Source organism: Balaenoptera borealis (genome assembly GCF_965194805.1).
Source record: "Balaenoptera borealis genome assembly, chromosome: 13".
In the NCBI taxonomy this organism is placed as follows: domain Eukaryota; kingdom Metazoa; phylum Chordata; class Mammalia; order Artiodactyla; family Balaenopteridae; genus Balaenoptera; species Balaenoptera borealis.
In genome coordinates, this window is record NC_138870.1 from 22,674,801 (window position 1) to 22,699,757 (window position 24,957).

Here is a 24,957-nt window from a genome sequence, read left to right on the forward strand (position 1 = left end):
GCAAATAAACCACCCCTGAATTTGGCTATTTTTGAATTTCAGATCCTGGTGAACTGGTGTTTTTTTTTTTTTTTTTAATGTCAGCTGTGTTTGAAATGCTAATCAATAATCTCACAGAATGACATAAACAATTTGAATGCTTTCTTAAGAGTTAATAATGACAGCAGGACACCAGTGCAGAAGGATATGCTTTCTAAAGTGAAATGTGTGCTTTGTATTGGAACTTTTTCAAATGTTGGGAAAAAATTAAAAAGGTGATTACATGACTGAAAAATGCTGTTAAGTTCTTCACGTGAAGAAGCCTAAAATGTAGCCTTTGGAAATGAAACAGACTTCATTTGTGGCTCCCTCCACAGGCACAAGATAAGGGCAAAGCTTGCGCCACCCCCCGACCCCAGGGGGAACCTGAAGTAAGCTAGACAAAATCTGTTCTCCCAGCACTTTTGTTCTGACTCAGTGGCAGCTCCTGCGCTCCTTCCACAACAGCCCTGCCCCGTGTCCTCTCTGGGGATGTCCCCGTGTCCACTCTCCTGCTGGCATCACACCATACCTCTTTGTGGCAAGATCTGTCCTAAAATCACTTGTCGAACTCAAATGGTTTCAATGGTTCAAGCCATTCAAATGTTTAAGTGAGCTCCTGACTTTCAGTTTAACAAAGGAACAAATGCAAATGGACTTGAGTTTGAGTCAGGCCACAAGATAGGAAGGTCCCTCTGCCGGGCCTGTCCTGGTGGCAACATTCACTATGTAAAAACCGTGGTGACTTGTTTAGGATCTGCTTTCTGCTCTAAACAGGAAACTCCGTGACAGGCCACGCCTGTCCTGCTCTCCTCTGCCCACCTTTCCAGGGGCTAACGCAGTGCCTACGACACGGTAGGTAGTATTTATCGAACAAATGAAGTTGACCATTGCCTGACCTCTAAGAGAAACATGATGCTGAATCAGAAAAGGGTTTGAACATTAAAAGGCTTAAGAATGCTCTGAATCTGCAAAACAGTATTTAAATGTAGCCATATTATTTTGAGGCCAATATTTTAAGTAGAAGTGGAATGATCAAACATTTCTTGAGCAATGACCAGGAACCAGACACCACGTTAGGCCCAAGGATGGAGGTGGTTTTGTTGAATACATACAGGAATCCTGGCAAAGAGGGGTAGGATCCCCATTTACAGGTGAGGAAACAAGACTCAGAGCTGGGGTGACTTACCTTAGTTGCTATTATTTCAAAACACCTTGATCTTGAAACTCCCTTAAAAGTAACTGATTCCACAAACATGACATTACGTGACTCATCTTTGAAATACAAGTGCTAAATCATTTTTGTAAAATTCAGCAATTATTTTTCAGTAATTCCCTTAGATAAAACTAGTCCAAAATCCTATGGAAACTAGCTTGCCTGATAACCTTACCTAACACAAGAGTAGTGTTTCCGCTTAATTGCCATCTTGACTAATTACTCATGATGTGGCACAGGCTATGCTGGCCTATTAAAAACCATTAGACAGGGGTCTTCCCTGGTGGCGCAGTGGTTGATAATCTGCCTGCCAATGCAGGGGACACGGGTTCGAGCCCTGGTCTGGGAAGATTCCACATGCCACAGAGCAACTAAGCCCGTGAGCCACAACTACTGAGCCTGCGCGTCTGGAGCCTGTGCTCCGCAACAAGAGAGGCCGCGATAATGAGAGGCCCGCGCACCGCGATGAAGAGTGGCCCCCGCTTGCCACAACTAGAGAAAGCCCTCGCACAGAAACGAAGACCCAACACACCCAAAAATTAATTAATTAATTAAAAAAAAAAAAGAAGAACCTTTGCTAAAAAAAACACAAAAAACAAAACAAACCATTAGACAGAAGCTGTGTGGCTTTACAGTATATAGTTCTCATTCCCACAACTTACATTTTGATGGCATCTGCTACTCTCTGGAAGAAAGCCAGAATTTCTGAGTAAAACGTATCAGTCCTAACAATGTGAACATTATTATTCCAGAGAGCCAACTGAGAATTGAACAAGATCTGACGGTAATGACTAGAACTTTGAAACAAGGATTTTCATTGGCACAGTGGGAAGAAATCTTTTTATCAAGGTTATGAGAATCAGAGATGTGAGCATCCCTTTATAAGCTTCAAATAAATGCCTTAAGATGGGTCACCATTTCAGAGAGGCTTCTATAGACTGAACAAAGCCCAAATCACTCTGCTCTAAACATTTGAGTTTGCGGCATAATTCCACACTAAAGCTTACTAATCAGTGTTGGGTTACAGGATATCCACATATTGACCAAAACACTTCTAGGTTCGCTGGCTGATGAAAAGTTAAAATCGTCTTTTGGAGCCCTCCTATGAAAATTGTTTTTCTCCTTGCTGGTTCTACTTTTTGATGAGTAAAATCTGGGTGGTAGGACCTACACATTATTATTATCATTAGTTGTTATTATCAGTATTAAATAACAGTTACAGTTTCGTGTCCGTCTCTCTAAGAGCATGTTTCTCTGATTTACTCACTCTGTATAGTTTCCCTTGGAGAGCTTCATCCAAATCTGTGATTTCGCCTATCAAGTATACTCCAGTGGTGTATAAATTTTATGATCATTTAACAAATTTGTATTCAGTATCTACTATATACCAGGCACTGCTCTATGCTCTGGAAATCTTCCCCCTGTGGTAGTTGATCTTTTCTAACTCCTTGTGGGAACTGGAGACCCATCTATTCAGTTTCTTATTGGACATATGCACTTAGACGCGCAAATTGTTCCTGTGCACTTGGACGCTGATATCGACACATCTCCTCAGCTGGCCCTTGAGGAACCCCTAGGAGTTGGGTTGGGCCCCACTGCTCAACCCAGCACCCCCAACTCTCCAAGGCCGGAGACTGAAACCTCTTTCCTCTTGCCTTCGGTGAGTCTTCTGCCTGAATCTTTTCATACCCATCACTTCACCTCAATACGCAGTGGCATTTCATACCAGCTCTCATCACTGTTGCTAGGAAATGAAATCTTTCTACCCGTTTTCTTCTTTTTTTCCTTGCTCCAGGAAGGCCCCCTTGAATACGTTTCCTACACTGTTATGGAACATACTTTCTAAAATGCACATCTGACCTTGTCTCTTTGGTTTAATATCTCTGAAGGGCTTCCCTTAGCTTTCGGGGTAAAGACTTCCGAGCACACAAGGACCTTGTGATCAGGCTCCTAGTTACATTTCCTCCTGGACAGGCTCACTCTCTCCCTAGACAGGCTGACCTGCTCCCTCCACCTGCTCCATCCTCATTTACTGACTCACCCAAGCATCCAGGCCTGACCCCGTGAAGCCTCCCTGCCCAGGCTGTCTGCTCTGCAGCAGGCCCCACAGCTGCACTGGGCCATCACCACCCTTTATTTGATTTCTCTGCTGTATTTCACCAATGTTTCCTGAAGGAAGTTACGGTATTTGCCTCAACCTTGAATCCCTAGGCAGTCCGGTGCCTGGAGCACGGTAAGCACTCAGCCTGTGAGCCTGCGTTTATTGGATGAACAAATCTAACTGATGGAAAAAGATTTATTGGTTTGCAGTTTTAAGGCATTCTGGATCATACCTCAACTATTGCAGCTTAAAAACTAAGGGTTCTGGGGGCTTCCCTGGTGGTGCAGCGGTTGAGAGTCCGCCTGCCGATGCAGGGGGTGAGGGTTCGAGCCCTGGTCTGGGAAGATCCCACATGCCGCGGAGCGGCTGGGCCCGTGGGCCGCAACTACTGAGCCTGCGTGTCTGGAGCCTGTGCTCTGCAACAAGAGAGGCCGCGATAGTGAGGGGCCCGCGCACCGCGATGAGGGGTGGCCCCTGCTCGCCGCAACTAGAGAAAGCCCTCGCACAGAAACAAAGACCCAACACAGCCAAAAATAAATAAATAAATTTATTAAAAACAAAACAAACAAAACAAAAAAACAAACAACTAAGGATTCTAATTCCTTAAAATACGTGTTGGAGAAGCAGAAAGAGATTTCCTCCTTCCAAAGGAGGTCTTTTGGTTGGGGTTTGGGGTTTTTTTCCCTACCTTTTCTCCAACACTGAACTTGCATATATTTGACCTTAGTCGTTCTACTTGATTCTTCACTAGGAGATGTAATAGCTAAAGGTAAAATCATATACAAAGGTGCCAGAAAAATGTGTGTTTGGATCCTGGTTCAAGCCCTATTTACTGAGAACCTTGGATAAGTAATAAGCTTCTCTGAGCCTCAATTAACATAAAATGGGTATAATTAAATAGGATAACATGCAAAGCTGCTAGCACATAGTATACACTGAATTAGTTTTCTTTCTTTTTCTCTGCTTACACTTTCCCTTAAAGATACACACTTCACCTGGAATGTATTCCTCTCCATCCTTTCTGACAAAATCCTCATTTTTTAAGGTCCAGCTCTCCTCCTAATCTTCTCTGTGTAGTTATCCCTGGAGCCTTCAGGCAGAAAGGGCTGTCCTGTCACCTGGGTTCCAGTGCCTCAGTGTCTTATTTACTTTGTTCAACAGATCTATGCTGAGTGTCTACTCTGTGTTGGGCATTAATTTAGGGGCTGGGAATCAGCAGTGAACAAAACAGGTGTGTAAATGCCTGAGTCGTAGTGGAGAGGAATAAACATGTCAATAAGTATAAAAACAATATTAGGTCAGATGAATATAAGTGCTCTAATGGGTAATAGGAAAGGAAGTAACCAGAATGGGGGTGTCAGGGAGGGGGCCAGGCACGGAAGGAGCTGGGGGACAACCACTGTAAATGGAAGGCATCCACACGCCAAGGTACTGACCAGGGAAAAGTGTGGAATTTTTGAGAAAAAGAAAAGGGCCAATGTGGTTGAACTGTCGTGGGCTAAGGAAGGTGGGATGGAATGGAATTGGTGAAGTAGGCTGTGGCCAGATGGCATAAGGGGGCCACGGGGAAGAGTCTGAATTTTATTCCAAGTACCACTGAAGGGTTTTAATAAATCAGGGGTGTACTGGTATAATTTGTTTTAAGATTTCTCCAGCTACTGTGTGTCTGAACATCTATTATCTCTCTCATGGGAGTTCTGATTTGCACTATAGTTTCTGGTGAATATAGCTGTCTTTTCTATCCCACTGTGGTTCCGTAAGGGCAGTGATAATGTTCTTTTCTTGTTTCCATCAGTGCCTCATGCATAGTCCTCCCAGTAAATGCTTGTCAAATTAAATGGAAACGTCCTGTTGCTTCTTTCTTGCCTGCAACTGTACTAATTGTCATTGTAACCCTTCTAATCTTTGCAGGAAGCTGGCAGTTGCCAGCTAGATCTGAACGAGGACAGTTTTCATATTTGTATTCCTCTCAGGCCTTCCTGCCATTGTAGGCTTCTCCGCTGACTTCCCGTCTCCCAGCCAGGTTACTCCCAGCCCCGGCCTGCAGGGCGCGTTTGTGGTCCCTCTTCTGTAGAGCACGAGGTTTTTGTGCTGGGCACCCGCCCTCACAGGAAGCACTGCTGCTAGCTTTACACGACTAACAGCATCATCGTAGAACAACAGCACGCGCGCCGGCCACTTGCACGTGTCCCGCACGTCACCGACACAGCGTCCCCTTCTGCTGGCTGCGTCCTCCCTAAGCCTCAGTTTCCTCATGTGTAGAATGGGGATAATCACATCAGACTGCCTCCCGGGGTTGATACAAGGCCTTTAAAGAGATCGTGCATGTCAAACTGCATAGCATCCAGCAAACAGCACTCATCGAATGTCAATTTATATTAGTCGTAGTACTGTTGTTTTTTTTTTTAAAGATTTTTTTGATGTGGACCATTTTTTAAAAGTCTTTATTGAATTTGTTACAATATTGTTTCTGTTTTATGTTTGGTTTTTTTGGCCTAGAGGCCATGTGGGATCTTAGCTCCCCGACCAGGGATCAAACCTGCATCCCCTGCATTGGAAGGCGAAGTCTTAACCACTGGACCGCCAGGGAAGTCCCATCAGTCATAGTACTGTTAGTATGTATGATTTGATTTAATCCTGGTAGCAACTCTGCAAGGAAAGTCTTGTTATATACAGGGTCAATATTCAGCTGGTTTGCATAGATACGGCTATACTAGTTGCTAAAACTGTTGCAGTATTTCCCAGTTGCCAAATTACCTGCTGTCCCAAGACCTCCAAATCCCACTCCCCGCCCCCATGACCCTGCAGCCTTCTCTGCCCAGGTTCTTTCCCTGGGATCCCTACCTCCCCCTTCTCCCCATGATCTGGCAGCTAAAGGGACAGGGTCTGGCACAGCAGGAGACCTCCAGGTTCCAGACAATTCATCTTATTCTATTCTGAGTGCTGACTGGCTGATTACACTTTCTTCATTGATGGGTAACGTGAAGTACAGAGGGAATAAGTCATTGATCTTGTAAATGGGAATCCTACCTAGCAAGTCAAACTTCAGAATCTGATGCCCAGGTTCCTTCCTTGACACTGAGCTTCTCCTTAGACACTGATTAGAAAAACTAACAAGAGCCACTTTAGCTTCTTGAACTTTGAGGACTATTACCTGCACGCCAGCAGATTTGGTTTCTGATCAATTCAGGAAGCAGTCAATGACCTCTGAGAGTCCACGCCTCAAGTGCCTGCCCTCGACCTTATTCCCCATCCCACTTCCATCCGAATCTCATTTAAAACAATTTGGCCCAAATCCTTCCACCCTCACTTCCGGCGCTGAGGACAGTCTTTGAGATGAAGACTCTGTGTACAGCCACACTGTTAAATATTCACCATTTCTATCTCTATTTTCAAAATAAGAAGGGAATTAGAAAGACGTTAACGTGCACAAATATGTGGTAACTCATGGATTATAGTACGAATACTAAATAGGAAATTAGGATAATGTAGAGGATAGGTCCCACAACAAAAATGAAATCCAGAGATGGGAACTGAAAAAGATCCCTCTTAAATTGAAGACACATGTCTGGATTTAAAATGTGGACAGTAGAGGTGGCGTCTCCTTGAATGTAGACATTTCCTTCTTAATTGTGCATTCTGAAGCTACAACCTCCCGCCCCCAGCTTGCCTTGAAATGTAAGCATTTTAAAAGTGTCTTATTATGTTCTAACGTCTTTTTTAATTTTTAATTTAATTTATTTATTTATTTATGGCTGTGTTGGGTCTTTCTCTAGTTGCGGCAAGCGGGGGCCACTCTTCATCGCGGTGCGCGGGCCTCTCACTATCGCGGCCTCTCTTGTTGCGGAGCACAGGCTCCAGACGTGCAGGCTCAGTAATTGTGGTTCACGGGCCTAGTTGCTCCGCAGCATGTGGGATCTTCCCAGACCAGGGCTCGAACCCGTGTCCCCTGCATTGGCAGGCAGATTCTCAACCACTGCGCCACCAGGGAAGCCCCTGTTCTAACGTCTTTAAAATAGGTTTTAAAGATTGAGCAGTTACATAATTGGCTTAATTAGATCAATTAGCAATTGATCTAATTACACAATTAGCATAAATTGGAAATAATAGGATCAGAACATATAATTTCATAATTATGACACATGACAATAATACAGAAATTAAGTTGGCAAACGGTGCTAATGCAGGAGGGGTACATATAAATCTTAGATGTCTTTCATGAGCCCAAATATATCCCCCCTCCAACAGTTACGCCTCAAAAATACGGTTTAACTAAACAAGATTGATTTTGAGTTCCAGACACAGAAAACAACATCTGGAAAATTCTTAGCTCTTTTCCTTCCTTCTGGGTGACTACATTTCTTTTCTATCTCATTAAAAGGACAATCCCTCTCTTTCTGAGGCCTTAATAGATTATGCAAGGAAGAATTCATTCTGAAGGGCGAATTATGCTGAACAACCCACCAATGTGCATGCCTGCCCCTCTGCTAGGACAGCAGCTTCAGGGGCACTCCTGAGGATTTGTGCATGTATGGGATGGGTCGGGCTTCAGAAATACTGAGAGAGATGACAGAGGGATTAAATTGCCTGTCTCTCAAATCAGCCATCCAATTTTTAATATTGCATTCATTATACTTGGTTCAGGTGGCATAACGTTCCTGCTGCGTCTTTATCTTCTGATTTTAAAAGAGGGGAAAGATGACATTTGCCTAATGAGAAGTTCATGTTCTCAACTCCTGCAGCTATTTTGGTGTATCTTTCCGTAAATTATGTCCAACTACCAGAGGGCTAAGAATAAACCGTTCATTTGTTAATTCACTCATTATTTTATTTACTCATTCAATAAAGGTTTTGAGCTTCCTGAGGGAAGAGATTACTTCTTATTTATCCTTACGTATCAAACCCACAGCACAGCTGCTAGCATATAAGAGGCACTCAGTGTCTATTGAATTGCTTTTAATATATATTATAGCTATCATCTGCCCTGGTCTTACACAGAACAAAAGCTACTCTATTCCTGGTTGTGGCCTTCAAGAAACTTACAATTATTTTTTGTGTCACGACAATTATTATGTTAACAAAAACATGAGTTAATTGGTACAACATTATGGAGAACAGTATGGAGGTTCCTTAAAAAACTAAAAAATAGAACTACCATATGATCTAGCAATCCCACTCCTGGGCATATATCCAGAGAAAACTATAATTTGAAAAGATACATGCACCCCCATGTTCATAGCAGCACTATTTACAATAGCCAGGACACGGAAGCAACCTAAATGCCCACCGACAGATGAATGGATAAAGATGTGGTATGTGTGTGTCTGTGTGTGTGTGTGTGTGTGTGTGTGTGTGTATGTACACACACACACACAATGGAATATTATTCAGTCATAAAAAGAATGAAATAATGCCATTTGCAGCAACATGGATGGACCTAGAGATTATCATACTAAGTGAAGTAAGTCAGACAAAGACAAATATCATATGATGTCACTTATATGTGGAATCTAAAAAAATGATACAAATGAACTTACAAAACAGAAACAGACTCACAGACTTAGAAAACAAACTTATGCTTACCAGGGCGGAAGGGGAGGGGAGGGATAAATTGGGAGATTGGGATTGACACAAACACACTACTATATATAAAACAGATAACTAATAAGGACCTACTGTATAGCACAGGGAACTCTACTCAATACTCTATAATGGCCTATAAGGGAAAAGAATCTAAAAAAGAGTGAATATATGTATATGTATAACTGATTCACGTTGCTGTACAGCAGAAACTAACACAACATTGTAAATCAACTATGCTCTAATAAAAATTTTAAAAACAAAAAACCCCCCCCAAAAACAAAAAACATGAGTTAAATTGTCCCAGCTGACATCACTATGACGTCCACAAAGAATTTTTAGTCAAGAGTCAAATAAGTAGAAGAGCTTAAAAGTGCCATGTGCTAAAATGAGAAACTGGTCCCCACAAAGCCATGGTCATGGGGCATGGTCAGCCAGGGTCTGGGTCGCAGCCCAGTACACCAGAACACGTGGGCAGTTCTCTGAACACGCATGGTACCTGTCCTTCCAGGTACCTCTGTTTTTGATCCCACTGTTTGTCAAATTAAGTACTAAATATTCCCAAAGGTCCTTAACATACATCAGCAAACGAACAACTGAAAATGTCTCCAAAATGTTAGCGAAACCTCTAAAAGCCTTGGGCATTTTTTCTAATGATCTCTATTTTGTTTGTTCCTCTTCAATATCATCCTATGAGTAATGGGAGAGGCAAAAGGCTTAGTGATGCTCACAGGCCATTACTAGCACAGGCTGCAGGACTTATCCTCTTAGGCCCTTTCCTCCTAGTTTATTGGATTCTCTTTCATTACTTTTACTTTTCTGCATGATCCTTTCTTTTCTGTCTCTTACTTTCTGTCCCCAATAAACACTAGCTCAAAATATCAATTCTCTCATCAAAAATGAGAGTTTGTTTGCCAGAAGAAAATACATTCCCAAAATACCTTGATCTATTCACATCTCCCCTAACAATATCCCAGAAGAGGTTTTGTGTTAATTCAAAGACTCAGACAGTGGATAGTCCAACAGCTTGGTGTAGGGTTTGAAGGCAGGGGTGAGGAAGTTTTAAGCTTCTGTTAATATTTCAGAGTCTTGATCCTGTCACTAGAGGGATGTAGAGGCACAAATGTATTTCCTGAGATTCTAACCCCTAGAAGCAATATATTAATTTATTTATAATGTATGTTTTAATGCACATTAGTATAAATATTCCTTATGGGACCTGGTAGTAAAGAATAAAGTTGAAGTATTGGAGGCGAAAAAATATACAGAGGGAGAAACATCCACAAACTTGTTATATTCTTGTTTTTCTCATTTCACCAGAAGACAGGAAACATTTTCTAAGGGCCTCTAGGTACAAACCAGGCTTAAAGTGTGTAGAATTCAGACGAGTTGTTTTGTGAACAAATATGAGGAACTTCCTTATTTTATTTTGCATAAATCCTTGAGGGTAAAAGCTACATCAATTATGAAGAATTAAAAACTTCTTCTAAAGCTCTATTGATAAACAAGCACTTAAATCAACTTGGTAAATGCACCTATTTTTAAGGACCAAAAATTAAAGTGGTAGGAAAATGGAAGTTTTCCTACCAAACTGTTAAGAGTAGTTACCTTTGACCTGGAGGGAGAGAAAATGTAGTCTCTGAATTGAGCTGCAGACATGCTTCAACTTGCCATGTGCTCTAAAATCTTCTCTCTCTAGGAGGATCAAGATTAGGAGGCCATAATCTCCAAGGAGCTTGGAGTAACAGATTTTCCAAATTGGGTTCATCAACTACAGATTTTTAGAAGTTTTCCAAAAAGGCTATTTCAGTAAATGAACACTCTTACCGGCAAGTGACTTTTTGTTTCCATCCTTCCAAAGCTTAATATCACTCCTCCTTCTCCTGCCCATTAAAATCCAGGACCAGTGCCTGTTCTCTTGGGTGTGCACTGCTTGGATGAGAATGAGACAGTTCATGTTGGAATAAGCTTGTGGGCTCTCCTCCCTCCTGTCCTGGTTCTGGAGAGAGTTCTGACAGGAGAGGATGGATAGACACACGGATCAGTATGTCTTAAAAATTCAAGCACAAGAGCCCGGCAAAATGCGGGTCTTAATGTGAAAGCTAAAGATGGGTCAACATTTTCGCAGCAGTCTTCTCTCACAGTGAAAGTCACCTGGTGATTTCCTTATCACAAAATCCAAAGGCTTGGGCCTGTCTCCTCTGTGCAGCAATTGATGCTGTGAACTCTGACACGGAAATTCTCATCTCTTGGCTTCTAACACACTCCATTGCCTGGTTCTTCTTCTACACTTTTCAGTGTCTTCTTTTCTACTTATTTTACTTGTCTTTCTCTTTTTTCCTAAATGGGAGATTCACCCAGGTTCTGTCTCTTGCTTTCTCTTCTCCTCTCTCTGCATTTCTCCCTTCTCCCACCTCTTGCTAACCTGACAGCTTCAACTGTCATTCCATGTGGATGATCCCACTGAAAACTGTCAATTACTGAGTATCTATCATGAGCTGGACACTTTTTAAAAAAAAATATTTATTTATTTTATTTTCTTTATTTTTTTGGCTGCGTCGGGTCTTAGTTGCAGCATACGGGATCTTAGCTGAGGCACACGGGATCTTTGTTGAGGCATGCGGGATCTTTCGTTGCGGCACGCAGGCTCTCTCGTTGAGGCGCACGAGCTCAGTAGTTGTGGTGCGCGGGCTTAGATGTCCCATGGCATGTGGGATCTTAGCTCCCCGACCAGGGATCGAACCCTCGTCCCCTGCATTGGAAGGTGGATTCTTTACCCCTGGACCACCAGGGAAGTCCCAAGCTGGACACTTTTTACATGTCATCTCACTGATCTCACACCAACTTTCTGCCTTTTAGGTGAGGATGCAGAATCTCAGGGAGGTTTGAAGACTCACCCAAGACATCAAGACCACACAGCAGATACGTGCTAGAGCCAGTGTTGGAGTTCAGATCTTTCTGGCTGTAAGGTCCATGCTGTTGTCACTACACCGGCCCTCCCATGATTCGGACTCTGGTCTCATTTCAAAATCCACAAGTCTTCTTCTCTGACTGGTTTCTTCTCCTAACAGAGACTTTCTGAAACCGTTCACCACCTTTCTCCCAATGACCCGGCTCACGGTGTCGGGAGCCTCTGTCTCATCTCGCAGTCCTTCCCTTCCCCTGCTCCTCCACACCCACCTCCTAACCTCACCAACTGCCAAGTACCACCTCTGACTTCATCTTTCCCTTCTCCGAACCAGCCGACACACCACTTCCTGAGCACTGTTCCCCAGGCCACATTCTTCCCTTAGGTACAATCTTCGGTGGCTTCCCACTGCTGAGAGAAAATAATGTCCAAATACCTACACTTCTTGCTCAAAAGTCCAATCTACTTTTTGGGTCATATCTCTCAGAACTTCCTGACAAGTAAACTGTGTACCAGTGAAACTGGGCAACTAACTATCCCCTGAGTGTCTGAATGTCCCATTTCTATGCTTTTGTTCAGGCTGCTCCTTCTTACAGGAACTCACTCTTAATCCAGCAGACACTCCCCATCTGCACAAACTCTACCCTGTCTCATGTAATGCACATGCAGACACACACACACACACACACACACACACACCCCAATTCCCTTCCACCACCTTCCAGTTGGATGTCACTTTACATCTTTAAGCCTTCCCAGACTTCCATCTGTTCCACTCCTGGGGAACTTAGCTTGTTCTACTTTGGGTTTATCGCCCCCCTCCTCTTCTTAGTAAGCTCTAAATCCCTTGGCACAGAAGGGACATTTCAGACTCTTCAGCGTATTCCCTGCAATCTTTTATTCCAAGGGACATAATGGATGCCTGCCAAATACATATTAATTCAATTTAGTCAAACTTTGGTAAAATCTAGCAGTGTGAGGTCACATTTTAAATGCAATGTTGTACATGATTCTCCCCTAGCAAGAAGAAACAAAATGTTTCACACAGTCTCTGAGCATCTTGAGATCAAGACTGTATAAATGATGACTGTGAGTGCATAGCCTCAAGATGATTACCTTTTTTCCTAATGTAGAAGGGAGAGAGGGCAGAAAAGGATTTGTGGAGAAAAAGAAATAATGTTAGGTTCTGCCCACTGTCATATGAAGAATGGAGAGAAAATAACTTACGGTAGAATGCATGTCAATAAGATAGGATGGAAAATGCTGAATTATAAAAATTCAATTTACATGTACCTCTCCTGTGACACATAAATATTGTCAGGTAAGGTAAACTACTGCAATATTAACCTGTACTTAGTGAGATGTTAGCCTCTGAAAATGTTCTTTGGTTTTTCCCTATATTGTAGTTTATGTCTTCCTAAGTGGGTGATAAGTTCGCAGAGGGGAAGACGTAAGACCCACTGTTACCTGGCTCTTCTGACACTTTGGTGTTTACTAAATGTTATCCTTGGGACTGAGCATCAAAGAGGGTCACGACTCTTCTAAGGTCTCATTCTCAAATAGTTATTAACACAATTTTGGAGGACGATTTTTGAGAAAATATCCAATATATGGCTATGTTTATACACAAGAATTTATATCAGATTCAATGATACTCACTCCCTAATTGTGTATCATGGGTACAAGAAAGTTGTAACTTTGACTTCTCTTTCAGCCTGTTAGTTTTAATCTTCTATGAAGCAGAAGAAAGTTCAAATCATGGACAACCACGCCCTCTGTGCAATGCTACTGATCTTAAGGAGGAGTTACAAGCAACTGGAGCAGGATCAGTGCAAATCCATCACCAACACCAGTCAATCTATCCAAAATGTGTGCTGACAAAAAGCCAATGCTCTCCCATTGGGATTGAACATTATCCTCTCCCCAAACACAATTTAATTGCTTAAATCCTTAATTTCTGAAATTCAAGGAATTTCTTAAAGTATGAATCTCCTTTTGCCAATGGCAAAGTTCCAGGTTTGGGGAATTGAGACATTAGTGATGACAGGAGGCATGAGGTCAGAGGATGACAGACAGGACTGAATTCACTGCACAGAGAATTCTCCAGGAAATACCATCTGCACACCTGAGGCTTAGATTTGGTTTGTATAACCAAGAAGTCCACTAGGAACCAATGATTTAGCCAGGATAGGGGTTCTTCAATGACTGCCAGTCCTATTGAAAAGTTAACAAAATGATTGCTAGAAACTTTACGTTCTGGGAGAAAGGTAGGGTAGGGAAGGTGAAAGCAGACAAAATGCAACATAGTCACAGATGCAAACCCTCTTCTCACTCACCACAATCATTTGAGCCACGTAACTTTCAGGTCCAGTGTATTCAGTTGGGTCTTTCACCTTCACCAGGACTAGGAAGTACAAATAATGCCACATGTTGTGTTCTGACTTGATGTGCTCCTCAAAAGAAACCGTTTTATTATCAAACTTGTCCCTCTCGAGTCCTGCAAATCACAGGAGACACAATGTGTGTAATTTAATCAGCACTCACTTCGTGGCATAAAAACAAAACATAATAATTATTGTGAAAAAATGCTTTCTGAAAGAGCATGACAATTTAAAATGTTATGATTAAAAACAACGTAGTATATAAGACCTCCAGAAAAAAAGTCAGTTTTTAATTTCTTTCCTGTGGATCCTTAGAAATGCACAGTCCTATTATAGATGTAAAATTTGCAGACAATTTTAAATATAGCTGTATCAAACTTGTCAAATTAAACTGGACCGCAAGTCTAAGAAAAAGAAGTCAAAATGATTGTGCAAGAAAAAGCACGCTTGCTAATCAGGGCAGAAAGAAAATGTCATTTTAACCAGAAACTTGGGTAAAAAGAGAAAAGGCAGTTAACAGTCATCTCTTCAAAACCACTTGTAATCAGTGAAGGGCAAACGAATGTCCACAGAGATCTGGGCTCCGAGAGCAATAAGGACTCACAGGCTCATTCCACCCCTTAGACTACTGTGTTCCAGGCATTTTGGGGAGGGGAAGGTCTGCTCAATTTCCAGGGCATATTTTTAGCCTCTGGAAGGACACTGAGGAGTAATCTTACTGGGTAGTAAGATTCTTTTCTCTCAAAGGTTGAAGGGTAGATGAAAGGAAATGAATGGAGATGAAGAAAAACATCTATGGAAAAATGAATTATACTGCCAAGTAAAATGGGATGTCGGGATTCAGTCTGGTTTTGCAGTTCAGATACTGGAGGAGAAATCTGGAAATTGAATTCCAAACCTGGCTACTCTTTTCCTAAACATATTTTTTTTTAAAAAAAAAAAGGTTATTTGGCCATTTAGGCATGAAGAAGACCCTTTAAACAATAAGATGCAAAGTACAATAAGTAAAAAAACCTGTCCCCAATGAAGGCGTGGCCCTTTAAATTATATTATTGGATATTTTTTTACGGGAAATACCATAAAATTTAGCTGGCTGATGGCTATGCCTCATCTTACTTGACCTATCAACAGCTCAGCATGCTTCAAATAAAATCCAATCCTCTCCCCCAAAGCTGCTCCACCCATGTTCTCTTTTCATTCCATGACAACTCCGTTCTTCCAGTTTTCAAGCCAAAAGTCTAGGAGTCACCCTCGAATCCTCTCTCTCTCTCTCACACATGCCACATCCAATTCATGTTGAAATTCTTTTGGCTCTACCTTCAGCATATACCCAGAATCTGATTGCTTCTCAGCACCTCCATGGTTACCACTCTGGTCTGAGCCATTATCATGTCTCATCTGGATTACCCAAATAATCTCCAGACCCCTTGTTTCCACCTTTATTCTCTGTGGCCTATTCTCAACACAGCAGCCAGAGTGATCCTTTAAAAACCCGAGTAGGATGGTGTCCCTCCTCTGTGCCAAACCCTGCAGTGGCTCCTCACCTCCTCAGAATAAAGGTCAACGTTCTTCCAATGCCCTACAAGTAGGGTTGCCGGGGAAAATACAGGATGCCCAGTTAAGTTCAAAGTTTGGAAAAACATCGAATAATTGTTGAGTTTAACTACATCCCATGCAATATCTTTTTGCTAAGCCCTAAGTGATGTGGCCCTCCAGCCTCTCTAACTTTGTCTCCCGCTCTCTTCTCCCTTGCTAGCTCTCATCCAGCCACAATGGCTTCCCTGCTGTTCCTCGCACCCAGACCCCTGCCTCAGGGCCTTTGAACTGGCTGTTTCCTCTGCCCACAACCCTCTTCTCTCTGGTATCTCTTTGACTAACTCACTTACCTTCCAGTTTTTCTCAAATCTCACCTTCTCAATGTGGCTTAACTTGATCACTTTATTTAATCCTATAGCCTGTCTTTTCCGTTTTGCCGATACTTTTGATCACTCTTTCCTTGTCCCCTTCCTTTTCCTAGAGTGCTTATCACCTCTTAACAGACTGAATATAGCCATATCAAAGGCGTTTTACTAAACTGGACCACAAGTCTCAATTACAGAGGTAAAAATGATTGTGCAAGAAAAATCCAGCCTGCTAATTGGCACAGAAAAAAGGAATATCATTTTATCCAGGAACTTAGATATGAGCTTATTATGTTGATTATTTATTGCATGTCCATGGGCAGATATATGTGTCTCTTTTCTTCACCAACGGTCCCAATAGCTTAGAATATTGCCTGCTACATAGTCTGCACTGAATAAAATATTAATTGAATGAATTAAGAATATGTCACTAAGAATATAACAGAATTGAAGAGGTGCAGAAGAGTAGGATATAAGCAGAAAGCAATGAGGCAGTAGAAGCTGTGAACTGGCAGAAAGCAGGAGGTAGAGCAGCAAGTAGAGAGAGGCAATTAGAATAGGGAAGCCATTCTAGACAGAGAGAAAGGGGAAGCTGAGAAAAAAGTTGTTGGGTAATAGTGTATGGTGGGGCTGAGGGTCCTGCTTTAGTTTCATGAATAGCATCTGGCCCTCCATGATGGCTCTTTGCTTACTGCACCTCTTATCTTAAATTGCTCATGTATTGTTTCAATAAATTCTCATTGCTTTAAGAAAAAAAGGAATATGTCACTCATAAAATATTGTTCCACTAGGATGGCTATAATCAAAAACAGATAATAGTAATGTTGATGACGACATGGATAACTTGGAACCCTCCTACACTACTGATGGAAATGTAAGATAGTGCAACTTTACAAAATAGCTTGGCAGTTCCGCAAAAGGTTGAACATAGAGTTACCATGTGTACCAGCAATTCCACTCCTAGGTATATACACAAAAGAAAAACATATGTCCACACAAAAGCATGTACATGAATATCCAGCATTATTCATAATAGCCAAAAAGTAGAAACAACCCAAATGTTCATCAACTGATAAAAAGATAAACAAAATATGGTATATCCATACAGTGGATATTTTTCTGCAATAAAAAGAAAGGAAGTATTGATACATGCTATAACATGAACCTTGAAAACATACCAAGTGAAAGAAGCAAGTCACAGAAGACCACATATTATATGATTCCATTTATATGAAATGTCCAGGATAGGCAAATCTATAGCAACAGAAAGTAGATCAATGGTTGCCTAGGGCTGAGGAGGAATGGAAGGTTTGGTGGGAAGGAAGGGAGCGGTGATGGCTAAAGGGTATGAGGTTTCTTTTGAGGGCAATGAAAATGTTCTAAAATTGATTGTGATGATGGATGGACAACTCTGAATATACTAAACCCATTGAATTATACACTTTAAGTGGGTGAATCATACAGTATGTGAAGTGTACCTCAACAGAGTTATTACCAAAAAAAAGGAGAACATTTTAAAGTAGCTTTCTCCTAGAATTCAATTCAAACAATTCCCTGCCTGTTGCAAGGTACATAGGACTATAAAGATAATGTCTACCATCAATTAACCTATAATATGGGAGAGGAAACAGACAACTTGTTTTATATTCTGAAGTGATATAATCTGCCAAGGAAACATAAAGGAGGACAAAATGAGTTCTGAGCAGGTACATTTTAAAAGGTTTCAAAGAGGCATAAAACTTTAAATGTCTGGCCTATGAAACATGATCATGGCAAGTGGAGAAGAGATGAACGGTAAGAAAAGGTACTTAATTTTTATTGAGCACCTATTTATGCTGACAACTATAAAGATGTCCAAATATGCTATAATAATTACAATAATACGATCTGACCTTTTAGCACGTGAGGAAAGAGATTCAGAGGGATTCAATTAATTGCTCAAGTTAACACCTCTATTTAGCGGAAAAGTCAGCCAGTATTTAAATAAAAATATTCCTGACTCCAAAGCCATGTTCTTTTGCCTCTGGGCTGAGGAAATAGCACAGCAAAACTAGAGATGAGAGCAAATGCCCTGTTTGGGGGACTGTCAATTCCTCTGGTGTGGCCAGGAGGGAACACTCGGAAATGAAGATGAAATGGTACATTTGGCACAAACCATGAAAAGTATTAAACACAAAGCTAAGGAGTCTGTGCTTTATGCTGAAGATTTTTTAGTGAGCCTAGCATACTGGGAGCTGTGCTTTAAGTAACTCCCTGTGCCAGGATTTAGAGGAAGACTGTGGGAGAAGAGGCTAAGGGTAGGAGTCCGGGGGGCTAGGACAGGGGAGGAGGGATATAAGGGAGGGAAACTGGTTGTCTTTCATCTTCACTGGGTCTTGCTCTCTAAGCTTGATCACCCATTCCCATGGTTTCAAGCATCATCACGCTGATGAGTTCTCGATCTTTATCCCCAGTACTGACCCTTCTTCTCAACTTTAGATTCTATTTCCTGCTGCCTCCTGGATAACTTATGGGCATCTCAAACTCAACTCATCAAAGATTTGTTTCTTTAGCCCTTCTTCTTCCCCTCTGTTAATGAAGTCCCTGTCCACCAGTGAACTTGAAGTCGCCCTCAGACTCATGCACTGACTATCTACTCTGTGCACATGTCTTGTAGTCACTCTGACTTTCTCACCATTCTCCAAACACACCAACTCCTCTGAAAACTCTACGCCCCCATCTAGCCTCTTTCCCACTTTACAGGAATTCCTTCTCCAAGAGCCAACTCAACCACTGCCACAGCTCTGACTCCCTTGGTTGATCCTCTCTGTGTCTTTGCTATGAAAATTTGTCTGTTTCTATCTTAGGCTCTACTACTTTGTCTGATTTACTCTTGTTTTACCAGCACCTGGCATAGTAGCTGGAAAACAGTAGGCATTCAACTAAAGTTCACAGAATAATTGAATGTATGAATAATAAAGATTGAAGAGGACTCTGAAGTAGAAACTGAAGAGTGCTTGATGTCTGATTAGAGGTACCAATTTAGGAAGAATCAAGGATGACTCGATATTCTGACTTGAATGACCAAGTTTAAGGTAATATCACTAAATCAAGAGGAAAAAAAACAGAAGGAAGAGATTTTAAAGGGAGGATGTATTTGATTTTGGATGTGTTGAGTTTAAGATGCCTACTGAACAACCAATGTTGGGATGTTAGGTAGGAAGCTGGAAATTCCAAACAGAGCATTCAAGACATAACTCTACTAGTCCAAGGATAAATGACATAAAATGAACAACGAAAGCCAGAGCATCAGATGAGACAACCAAGGGAGAAAGAAAGGAAGGGTAAGAGGAGCTCTGTGTGCGCAATACAAACTTTTCAGGAAACATGTTAAGACTACACTTATGTTGTGTTTCCCACCCAGTATGACTAAGGTAAGGGAACATACCCACCCACTAGCCAGGCATCCACATTCCTCTTCTCTGCTTTATTTTTCCCCATAGTCATCATTTGACATTCTATGTATGCTGGAAAATAAGTTCCATGATGGAAGTGTTTTTTTGTCTGTTTTTATTCACTGCAATACCCTAGCACTTAGTAGATGCTCAGTAAGTAACGGTTGAACAAACAGGTGAATGAATGACTTTCACGCATAAGTATAGACAATAAAGATAATAAAATAATGCGCAAAGTATAGAGAAGGGACTAATTACCAAGAGAAGAACATAGATGCCCCCCCTCACAATTTAGCCTTTATTTCCTATTAAATCATCTAGAAAGATCTTTAATTCTAGGAACCTGACCCTCCTATGATAGGAGTTCTGACCTATCATCAAATCCTTTCTCCATTTTGTTATTTTGTCACACCTGGTCTGTCGACATCTCCTTTTCACTGGATTTTTCACCTCTAGTAATTCAAAATTAATAGTTAATGTGGACAACAGAGTCAATTTGTTTCCATGCTTACTGCTTCAGCCCTGTCATGTGCTCATCATCACCTCATCATGACTGCCTTCTGGACCACTAGCAACTGTTTTCTGAATCCCAACTCTGAAACATCTGGTTCACTGTCTTCCAGGCTAAGAAAGTCCCATTTGCTCTCACTGCCTGTCACAGTACCCACCTCTTCTGTTGCTACTATGGGCATCCTCGGAATATCCCTGGGGCCAACTCCTACTGCGGAGAATCTCTCCTCTGTTATTTGATACTATATCCCCCTTTGGATCACAATTTAACACCGAACTCCTCCAAGAACCATTTCTAGATTAATCACAACTATTTGATAGCCTACTAATACAACCCCCAAATATCCCAAATGTTTAAATTATTCTTGTAATTAAGTTCTTCTAATATATATGGTATATATTAGATCTTATATGTGGTAAGTGATTCCAGGAATGAATGCATATCTAGATATACTTTATCACAACACTTCCCACATGTTTCTGCCCTTTGAGGGCAGAGAATAAAGAACCCTTATGTTACTGAGGTCCCAGGGATTAGCAGCTAAAAGAGCTTGAAAACACTTTTCAATATTTAAGTAAGTTTCTATTTTAAATGTTCATACTAAATTTGTTCTACTTTACAAAGTATTTGCTCTAATATAAAAATACTATTTGAATTTGCTCTCAGGTTAACTCACCTAAATGGTCTCTCAAATTTGTTAATAAATGTGAAGCTTCTGAAAAATAGGCCATGTTGATCTAATACCTTCTGATATATCACCCTATATCCCTGTGGACATGTGTATGCCACAGAAACAATACCATACATGTGACAAAACTTGGGATAACTTGGAATTAGTGCATCTAAGTTTTTTTGTCTGCAGTATATAGCAATTTAGGACTTACTTGCTTTATCTCCCTTTTATAGGTTATATATCACATAAGTATAGAGACAATGTTAATTTGGAGGTGACTAATTAGATAGTCATTCATTAAACAAATAGTTATGAATGATCCCTAATATACACTATGGAAGCATAAAAATGGATAAGATGTAGATGTGGATCTCCTAAAGACGAGAAGTTATCATGTATTGAGAGCTTACTCTCAGTTAAGCATTGAGCTAAGAATTTTTATATACAGGATTTCATTTATACCCACCACAACCCCAAAACATGGCATTATATTCCTCACTTTCAAGGTGAAAGGAAAGTTGACCAAGACCACATAGCCAGGATGTGGAACCTGTGTAAACCCATGTCTACTTGATGGTAAAGTTCATATACTTTCTATAATATGGCAAGGCATAGTATACAACAGAGGAGATGAGACAATGAAAAATGTGTACAGTACTATATAGTTAATTGTGATCGACAAATTTAGGAGCAGATGTGTTTGCTTCTGGTTAGTGAGATCAGAGAAAGCTGAATTCATGGAACAATGGCTTTAGATCTGGGTCTCAGAGTCAGGGCAGTAGTTCAACAGCTTAGGAGTTCGGGCATTCCAAACAGAAACACCATAACTGAGAACACATGAGAGAGAGTTAAAGATGAGTAATGCAGTTGAACCAGAACCTGAGCTATAAATGGGAGAACAGTGGATGAAAAGACAGGCAAAAAAGAAGGGGCCCAATTGTGAGGCACCTTATATGCCAGGAAAATCAGAATTTTAGAGTTATAGACTGTACAATGTTATTGATAGGCTTTTGAGTAAGGAAATGAGTTCAAAGTGGAAAATTCTGTCTGGCAGTGCTGAACAGTCCATTTGGGGGGTATGAGCCAGGGTGAGCCTCAAAAACCAAGGTGTGGCTGTGGGAATATGTGGAAGGAAGTGAGACTGTGAAAGCAGATTCATTATTACGTGGTAACTAGTGCACCTGGAAGAGGAAAAAGGAGATGCTTAAAATGATGGAGAAGTTCCCAGCCCAGTGGGGTATCATTAATTGCAATACAGAAGACAAGATAAGTTGCTGGGTTAGAGGAAGGAGATGGAAAGGCATGATGCACTGGTTTGTAGACATGGTAAAATTGGCTGCCAGGAAGTCATATCTTTTTAAATGTCAATCAATCATGGAAAATAAAGAACAAAAGACTGGAGAGAGGTTGGAGCCCTGGCTGCATATTTGGCAATAATCTACATAAAGTGGTGTTAAAGAGAAGGGCAGAGGGAAGAGACAAGGAGTCTATGATAAAATCAGAACCTCTGATCCAGGGGTTGGGAGAAGGACTAGGGCCTTGTGATAGACCCAGAGAACGTGCAATCTGAGCTAGAAGAAAAGGTCAGCAGGAAGTTCATGATGAGATTTGAGACAAACATTTCAACTTGGTGATGAAGGTTATTGTGATATTTTAAGGAATTTACAGGTTACAGGCTTTTTGATAACTGTGAAAAGCCAGAGAGAATTTGACATTGAAGGGAAAGCTCAGAAGAGCAGAAATAGGGGTGAAGTGATGCGCTTCTTTTGCTGTTCATGTCTTTTGTTGTTATAATAGGGGGGACAGGATCATGTCTTAGAATGAGGCTCAGTCTACCGACAGATTTTTCCAAAGAACCCATGTTTCAGAGGTAGTGTGCTGACATAATAGTTATTACGATTGTGAAGAAAAAGGCTTCGAGGAAGCAGTGTAAAGGCAAGACCATGAGACACAGGAAGATCTTCAAAGGTACTATCTTTCTTCCTCTGTGGGACTCACCCTTCTATATAATAACTCTCTTCCGCAAATCCCCCAATTATTGCACAACATCTTTCTGGCGCCATGTCAATCTTGTGTTCCTCTATCTAATCTAGACGTATAAAGAGAAGACTCTTCTTTTTGTGTCATTTCCTTCCAGCAAGTCCCTCCCCAGCACTGTGCAATCTGGTATCTGCCCTTACCTTCCTGGAAACTCCTCTCTAAAAACTCCAAAACCTCCTAAACGAGGAATTCAAAGGCTCTGCTTCAGTTCATGTTACTGCTTTGACACAGTTGACAATCAATTCTTTTGTTCCCAAGGGTATTTTCTCCCCTCGCTTCCACGTGCCACACGTGCCCGGTTGTCCTCACGCCATTCGGACTGGAAAGGTTTTGTGAGTGTGTGATCGCCTTTCTCTTTCAACTTTTCAGTGCTGATGTTTCCCATGTGAACTCCCATCATCTCCTCCTCTCACTTGGAAGCCTTCCTCCACACTCCAGCTGTTTCTATGTCATACGGGCTGAGGATTCCCCAGTACTGTCTCCTTCTCTGAGGCTCAGACCCACATGTTGACCTCTGTGCTGAGTGTTTCCCACTGGGCTGTTCAGTACATACCTCAATTTCAGTACTTCCAAAGCCAAATTCAGTATATGCCTATGTAAAATTGTTTTTCTTCTTCTATTCTCAAACTCAACTGTTGGTACTGCCATCCACCCAGGCACCCACGCTCTCTCATATCCGTTCCAAACCAAACCATTGAGATTTAAAAATTCTATCTCCCCAATATTTCTTAACTTTGTCCTCTAATCCTGAATACTGCCACCACTACCTCTCCCGGATCAAGGTTTTGTTACCTCTTATGGACTCTGGCAATAACCTTCTACCTAGTTACTCTGTCTCCAATATTGTCCCCTGATGAACAACTTCCCATAGCTGCCACAGTGTTCGAAAATAAAAATTAGAACCTGCATCCTCTACTTAAAATTCTTTAATTGTTCGCCATCCTCTGTAAGTCCATAGGATGAAGTCCAAGCTTTCTAATATAAAAGGCCACATATGATCTGGCCAATCTCTTTTGCTGGCAGTGCCCTGCTCTGAAACTTATACTCCAGAAACACTGAACTGTTTACAGGAAATGAAGATTCTACTCATGCTGTTCACCCCTCCACGCCTTTCCTTCTGCTGGCCACTCTGCTTCTGCCCACTTGGATATGGCTCTCTCCCTTCCATCTTTTTTTTTTTTTTTTGGCTGTGCCATGTGGCATGCAGGATATTAGTTCCCCGACCAAGGATCGAACCCGTGCCTCCTGCATTGGCAGCGTGGAGTCTTAACCACTGGACTACCAGGAAAGTCCCTCCCTTCCATCTTTTACCATCAGCTCCATCACCATTTCTTCTAAGAAACCTTTCTTGACTCCTCCTCGGCTGCCCCCTACCACAACCCAACGAGATGTTAACAACCCGTAAACTTCTCCATCATTTCCCTTAATGCATTAGATAGCACTGATATTTATTGTGTCTGTATTCCACAACAGATTGTGGACACCCCAAAGGGCATGTCTAATTTGTGTTTGTTTCCTCGGAATAGAGATCATGATCACAGGTTAATATCTGGCATACTCCCACCTGTTGGAGGGATGTTGGAAAGGCTTGGAAGAACCATTCAGGGAAATGAGACAGTTGATAAAAGGTGAACCAAGGAAGGAAGGGGATTTATTGCGGGTCCAGTTTAAGTTATATAGAATAAACATCGTAATGAGGCCCTTATGTTTGTTTCGTGACTTTTATCAAAAAGATTCTTCAGCTTGACATGGAAAAATAGATGGTGAGTATCACCAGGAGCTGGTGATTATTCAAGGATGGGGAAGGATCCTAGGGCGACTAAGCCAGCTACAGAGACGACTAAAGCCAGAAAGGGCTAAGGTCTATGAAGCAGAGGGTAGAGCCAAAGGAAATAATGAGGACAAAGAGAAGGTTGGGTGGGCCTGAGAGAGCTAACGATAGAAGAATAGGAGGACAGGGTGTGAGAGAGAGAGGGAGGGAGGGAGAGAGTGACAGAAACTGAGAGAAAGCACAATTCAGAATCAAAAACAAAGCGCTGCCAGTGAGTAGAAGTTCAAGCTGCTGGGAAAATCATCTGTGGATTTATAACCTAGCAAAATAAAGTAAAAATCATTCTATTGTTTAATCAATATGTTACTGTGATTAAAAATCTGTTTGCCGGTTGGTGGAACCTTTTGGTATTTTGTAACACAT

General features: G+C 41.5%; 1 protein-coding gene across 3 annotated transcripts in view; it reads right to left on the reverse strand.

Moving 5' to 3' along the window:
• Positions 1–24,957, reverse strand: part of ITPR2 (inositol 1,4,5-trisphosphate receptor type 2) — a 519,313-nt gene that overhangs the window by 41,476 nt on the left and 452,880 nt on the right. For 2 of the 3 annotated variants that reach the window (XM_082352042.1, XM_082352040.1), the window contains one exon: positions 14,160–14,320. In XM_082352042.1, the coding sequence (XP_082208168.1) occupies positions 14,160–14,320 (161 nt within the window). Of the gene's footprint in view, positions 1–7,116; positions 10,611–10,742; positions 10,927–14,159; positions 14,321–24,957 lie in introns of those variants that run through there. The other variant, XM_082352041.1, reaches the window with a different exon arrangement.